At 24.2% G+C, this 7,257-nt stretch overlaps 1 protein-coding gene across 1 annotated transcript; it reads left to right on the forward strand.

Annotated features, from left to right (window-relative positions):
* Nucleotides 1-2,027: 2,027 nt before the first annotated feature.
* Nucleotides 2,028-4,482, forward strand: Phum_PHUM301950 (Orphan nuclear receptor TR4, putative; the record flags this gene model as incomplete). Its single annotated transcript, XM_002427164.1, has 9 exons — nucleotides 2,028-2,319; nucleotides 2,397-2,576; nucleotides 2,715-2,953; nucleotides 3,047-3,235; nucleotides 3,322-3,536; nucleotides 3,613-3,781; nucleotides 3,884-4,150; nucleotides 4,246-4,362; nucleotides 4,453-4,482. The coding sequence occupies 9 exons, from the start codon at nucleotides 2,028-2,030 to the stop codon at nucleotides 4,480-4,482; spliced, it is 1,698 nt and encodes a 565-aa protein (XP_002427209.1).
* Between the last annotated feature and the right edge of the window lie 2,775 nt (nucleotides 4,483-7,257).

Here is a 7,257-nt window from a genome sequence, read left to right on the forward strand (position 1 = left end):
TTTTTCGTGATACCGCCTTCGCAAAATACGTGTTCACTACTTGTGTAAAATAACGTAAATAAATTATAAGTGAATCTGTTTCGTTTCTAAATATAATATTAATTTTTAAAAATACACATGAATTTACATAAATATATATATAATCTATGTATTTATATATTATTGAATATCTACAGAGAGAAAATTGGGAAAACGAATATTATTTATAGCATACCACAAAATTCTTTTTTAAAAGGTTAATTAATTTGGCAAAGCATTTTGAAAAATTTATAAATTTAGATATATAAGATTTATTTTTAAGTTCGTCCTAACAAAAACTAATTTTTTTTTCAAGTAGAACACTTAACGTGGGTAATTAATCAAAGGAAATTCTGAAAGTACCCTTGGTAAAACAAAAAAATGTAAAATTTTTATTTGGTTAAAATCCCGCGCACCGTTTTAAATTTAACAACTATACTTAGTATACAGTCACCATTTTATCGATAATTTTTTTATAAATAATTTTAAATTAAATGTTAATTCGTTTCTTTAATAACTAAAAATAAAAATTGATGTAGTATTTTCAACGTATTTTTTAAACTGTAATAAAAATGATTATATTAAATTCAAAGTTTTTTTATTTTAACAAAAAAAAAAAAAAAAAATTTCCCTAGTACTTTTTGTTTTCGCAGAATTTATGTTGGCAACACATGTAATAATATGTGTGAAAGCACTAACCAAGGTGATTAATTTATTTACTTACTCTTCACAACACAGATTATTTTTAATAATAATAATTATCAGAGTAAATTTTGGCTTCGAGTTTTAAAATAATTTTCAAAGGTAAGAATTTTATTTGTTGAAATTAAAATTTTATTGAATATTTGCGTGAATGTTTGTGATTTACGATAAAACAGGCTTAAGGTCTAATTTGGGTGAAAAAGGTGAGATAACAAAAATATTAGAAAAAAATATATAAATAACATGGTAAATACAAGTTAAAAATCATAATTAAAAAAAAAAATATATATTGTTTTTAATTGTTTGGATTTTAATATAAAATATAAAATTTCGATTCAAATATAAATCCAGTTTTATTGTGATTGACCTTTGGTGCGAAACTAGTTTGATTACCTGAGTACCTGGGTGAAGGCCGTGGGATCATAGGTGCGACAGTTCAAACGCCACATTCACTTTTTTACAGTTTATTACAATTGAAATTTTTTTAAAAATTATTTTCAAGTATAAGGATATTGTTATAAAAATAATAAAATTTAAATTCATTTCAGAGGTAGGAAAGGATTTAATTTTTTAATTAAAAATTTATTATTCTCATATTATTTTTTTTTTTTTATGTCATTTTTTTTTACCTAATAATTTTACCTAATTAGCACAAAATATGTTTTGGTCAATAAAAGCTTTAAGCTTTATTCAATTCTTTTTTTAAAAAAAACTTACACATTTTTAAGACATTAACCTCAAGTTTCTTTATGTATAATTTTTATTTACATTTATAATTATACTTAAAACTTGATAATATTCATAAAAATTTTTTCATTTTTTGCTGTTATGTAAAGGTTTCGGTAAAATGTTTAAGTGAAAATTAAATAACAAATATCTTTTGGCAGTAGCATGGTTGTTTTTTTAATAAAATTTTATGTACATGTAGAAAAATTTATTTGTGCCAATTTAACATTTTATATAATATATAAAATTATCTGTAATTTAAATGCATCTGAAATTTATTTTATGATTTTACTCGAAAATAACACAGTAAATATTTTTAAGTAAAAAAAAAGTGATAGATTTTAGTCTAAAATTATTTTTTATGGTCTAAATATGTCAGTAATTTTCATGGTACTACTCTGTTAATGTACTTAATTCTTTACTTGTTTAATTAATATGATTTCTAACTACTTTAAATTTATCAATTTTTTATTTTACAGAGTTAATAATTTATATTTTTAAATACTCATAGATAAAATTTTATGTTTTTGTTAGTAGGTCAAATAATAATGAAACTTTTATATTTTTTAAAATAAATAAAAATGACTGCAAAATATAGAAGCAATGATTTAGAAGCTGATATTAAAATGGAGCAGCCGCCTCTTAACTGTGCTATTAAAATGGAGCAACCTCATCTTAACTATGGTATTAAAATGGAACAAGCTCTTGATTTAAATATTTCTTCTGGTCTAAAGGTGGAGCAAGCCTTAGATTTAAATATGTCATCTAATCTAAAAATTGAACAGGCCATGGATTTAAATATGAGCTCGGACAAAGTGAGATCTCTTTGTTTAGCCGTCGAATTATGTGTTGTTTGCGGTGACAGGGCTTCAGGTAAAATTTTTAAAAAATTTTTCGAGTAAATTTGTAAACATTCCATGTTTTTAAAATATTTTTGTACAATATTTCAGGAAGACATTATGGAGCCATCAGTTGTGAAGGATGTAAAGGTTTTTTTAAAAGGTCTATAAGAAAACAGTTAGGTTATCAATGTAGAGGTACAAAAAATTGTGAAGTAACCAAACATCATAGGAATAGATGTCAATATTGCAGATTGCAAAAATGTTTAGAGAAAGGAATGAGAAGTGATTGTAAGTATTATTATTACAAAATGATAAGATGGGTTAACTTTTTTTTCAGGTATAAAATTTTATTCAAAGTGAATTCGATTGAATTAAAAGTGAATTATCGATTACATTTTCAAAAACAAATACTTTTTTCCTTTTTAGCTGTACAACATGAGAGAAAACCAATCAGTGAAAAAAATTCACGAGATCTATCCAGTTTGATTGCTTCAAACAATAATTCTCAACCCTTTTTGCCTACTGATATTAATTCTAAAATTTACTTAAGAAAGGATTTAGAAAATGCACCAAGTGCCTTTGCTGCGGCCTTTGGATTGGCTGATTTAGGTCTTTTGACTGCGACAACTTTGGGCAAATCTTCATGTAAGTTTATTGAAATACATGTACATGTAGATATCAGAATATTTAATTAAAAACAATTAAAATTTTCAAATTTTTTATATTTAATCTTATTTTTATTCAATTTTAATTTAGAGCTTCTAATTAAATATAATATGTTTGTACATTTAGGCAATGAAATTGTTAAAAGGGAATCTCCCCATATGAGCGATGAGGAAGATTCGGCTGAAAGTGATGTGAACGAGGAATCAGGAGATGCATTATCCTGGGCCCGAGAAAAAACTTTAAAGGAATCTTTAGATTTATTGTCTAAATTATTAAACGAGGTAAATCAACTTGAATAATTGTTTTAAAAAACATTATTTAACCTAAAAAGGATAAGTTATTAAAATTAAATTTTTTTTAAATGTAGAATTATAATGCTAATGAAAGTGCAACGGAAGAAGATAGAAAGCCTTTAGATTGTGATGAAAGCCTTCTTCAAGATTACCATTCAACTTTTAATTTACAAACTCCTAGTCCTGTTCCTGTACACTTAAATGTGCATTACGTTTGTGAAAGTGCTTGCAGATTATTATTTCTTTCTATCCATTGGGCAAGAAGTATCAGTGCTTTTCAAAATTTAAGGTAATTACATCTTTTTCCCGTTTTTTTGTTTTATCTTAAATTAAAATTATAACTTTTTTTTTTTCTTAATAATTAGCCACGATCTTCAAGTTGCTCTTGTTCGACGATGTTGGCCAGAGCTTTTTGCTCTCGGTCTTTCTCAATGTTCACAAATTCTTCCTCTTAGAGCAATGCTTGCTCCTATAATAGCTTACCTGAGAACGGCTGTGACTCAAGACACAATGGCTGCTCAGAGATTAATTGATGTGAGAATTCACATATTTTTATTTAAATTTATCAATTTTTTAAAAATTTATTAGTTTTTTAACACATATTTTCCGTTTTTATTTTAATTAAAAAAAAAACAGATTACCGATCACATCTTCAAGCTACACGAATACGTTACCAGAATGGTAAGTCTTCAAATAGACAACCATGAATATGCTTACTTAAAAGCTTTAGTATTATTCAGTTGGCATTTGCCTGGACTACCATTAGCACTTAAAAGGCAAATCGATCGATTGCAAGAGAAAGCATTGCAAGAATTGAAAAGCTACGTGGCTAAAAATAATTCAGAGGAAGACAACAGATCGTCTAAATTGTTGCTGAGGCTTTTACCGTTGAGGTTTTTACAAGTCAGTTTATTTTTCATTTCATCGAATGAATTTATTTTTTATTTTTAATCGACTGCCACAAATATTATTATTATTTTTTTCAAAATAATTTTCAGCCTCAAATAATGGAGGAATTATTTTTTGCCGGATTGATTGGAAATGTTCAAATCGATAGCGTTATACCATACATATTAAGAATGGAAGCAGACGAATATAGAGTCAGTTTATTAAATGTAAATTTTATTTCAATAAAATTATTTTATTTTTTTTTTATTTTTAAATATTTAATTTTACTGGATATTTTTTTTTTTTTTTTTTTTCAGGAACAGGCTAGTCAAGGATTCGAAACCTAAAATCGTAAAGAAAAAAATTTTCTTCAAGATAAATAATAAGGACGATTTATATATTCTTCTTATTTGTATAAATTTATTAAAAAAAAAAAAAAAAAAAAAAAAAAAAAAAAGGGTCAACGTTTTTCAACAAATACTATTAGAGAATTATTTTAACACTATTTTGATTTAATTTTTTTAATTAATAATAATAATAATAATAATAATGAAAGAGATTTATTTGAGTACATATATAAATATATATTTAAGTAAATAAGGTAAATAATTATATTAATGTTGTCAGTATTCTTATGTTTAGTTCAAGGGGATAAATGTTACTCTAAATTTGTAGTAAGTGCTTGATAAATATTAATTTTACAAAATAATAATAATAATAATAAATATGTAATTTAAAAAATAAATATAAAATCAATTACCACATTGTAAAAAATTATTGTTTAAAGTAAAGAAATTTAAATATTTTTAAAATTATATATATAAATATATAAAGAAGGTGGCCTTTTGCGTGTAACAAAAAAAATTATTAGTTATTTGTAATTGGATTCATTTTCTCTTTAAAAAAAAAAAAAATTGAATTTTAGGTGTGCCTTGCTAAAGTATTAAAAATTTTTGTTTTTTTTTGTTCAATTTATTTAAGGGTGAAATTATTATTAAAAAGGAAGGGAGGGGGTATAACAGGAGTAATGATGTCAATAAAATAATCAGTTCTATTACATTTTAAAATAAAAAAAATTTTTGTTTGAAAATTAATTAAATTAACAAGTGAAAGGCCTTAAATAAATTATTTGAGATGAAATAAAAAAAGTTTTGATAAATACAAATTTATTAAAATAGAAAAAAAAAATGTGGTCACCGAATTAAATAATAGAAAATTTTTTTTTTTTATGTTTTACTTGGGGACCCACCCTCACACACACACACACACATTTAGAATTTGATTTTTTTTTTTTATTTTAAAATGTAATAATTGTTTAAAAAAAAGGGAAAAGGGTAGAAGAAGAGGAAGAAGCTCTCTGTTGGTTAATGAGTAAAAATTTTTTAATAATGAAAAAGGCAAAAGATTTTATTTAAGTTTTTTTTTTTTTTTTTTTTCACTTTGAATTTAAAAGAAAATTGAAAATTTTTATACGACGACTTGGTTGGCATGGTATAATTGCCACAAATGGAAAAATTTTTATTAACAAATTACCGTAAAGAAATTATATTTTATTATTATTATCATTATTAATTATTAATTAATTTCAATCATATATATATATATAAATATTTAATTTGTTTTGAATAAATCAATTTTTTTTTTTCAGTTAAAAAATTAATAATTATTATTATATTGTAAAAAAAAAAAGTTAAAAATTAAAAATTTTTTTTATAAATATATATATAGTAAGATTTTTATTATTATTATTATTATTATTATTATAAATAATAAGAGTAATTAATTAATTGTAATTTATGCACTTTTTTTTTTTTTTTTTTTTTTTTTTTGTTAAAAAAAGAAATTTTTGTTTAAATTTTGCTTTAAGTTCAAGTGCATAAAATTCAAAAAAAAAAAAAAAATTCATTTATATTGTAATTATTATTATTAAAAAAAAAAAAAAATGTACTTTCTTTTATTATTATTATTATTATTAAATATAGAAGTTTATTTTTTGGGCTTTTTGATGTTTTTAAATATTTTTTTTTTTTTTAAAAAAAAAAAAAGGTTTGTTGGTTGATGATTTAAAAAAAAAAGGTGACACGTGAAATTTTAGATTCAACAAATAGGAAAGCGGAATTTGTTGAATGACGTCATTAATTTTGGAATCATATGTGGACAAGCGCAAAAGGTTTCCATTTTTTTTTTTTTTTCTGTTTTTTTAATATTATTATTCGAGCTTATTTTATTTTAGTCAAGACGTTTTCGACTGATAAGAAACTAGTAGTAGCAGTAGACAGACGTTAAATCGTCCATTTACATAATAATAATAATAATTTTTTTTTGAAGAGAGAGAGAGAGGGGGGGGGTGGGAAAACATTGACGATTTTGTTAATTGATTAATTTTTATTTGGAATTAATTACTTAAATACATATTTCACCGTTATGTTTTCTTTCTCTATGGAAATATAAAAACGATTTAAAAAAAATTATATAAATTTAAATGTCACGCGATTTGTGAACGTACTTTCTTTCTTTTTATCGTCTACTCTTTCATTCCTTTTCTCGGTTGTTGTGTGAAGTGTAAAAATGAAAGGGGAGTGGGAGGGGGAGGGAGGAAGGGGAGGAAAGGGGGATGCTTGGTATTGATTTTTCAGCAATGTGACGATGAGCCAATAGTAGCGAAGATTTCATTGTGTAAACGGGGTGAGGTTTACATATATTCGTGTTTAGAATTCACATTTATTTGAAATGAGTTATAAGTATTCGAGTAAAAAAAAAAATAACAAAAAAAAGGTACACACACTCATCCTCTCCGTTAACGTTTCGTTATCGTTATTAGTCTAGTGATTTTTTATTCGCGGTTTTTTTTTTTTTTTTTTTATTTGTGACCGTTTGTGTGTGTGTGTGTGTGTGTGTGTCCGAATGGTTAAAACGTGATATAGCCAAGTGTTGTTGTGTTTTTTTTTTTTTTTTTTTCCCCAGTGCACATGCAGGTAGCTACTCTCTTTAGAGAGTCAGCCACGCTTCTAGGGGCATCCATGGAAGCAGGAGAGCTACATGGACTCAAAATGTAAGTTAAAATTTTATTTTATTTTATTACTAAACAGGTAAGTTTTTAATTGTTTAATGAATAATTATTC

Source organism: Pediculus humanus, genomic scaffold (genome assembly GCF_000006295.1).
Source record: "Pediculus humanus corporis 1103172107688 genomic scaffold, whole genome shotgun sequence".
Taxonomy (NCBI): domain Eukaryota; kingdom Metazoa; phylum Arthropoda; class Insecta; order Psocodea; family Pediculidae; genus Pediculus; species Pediculus humanus.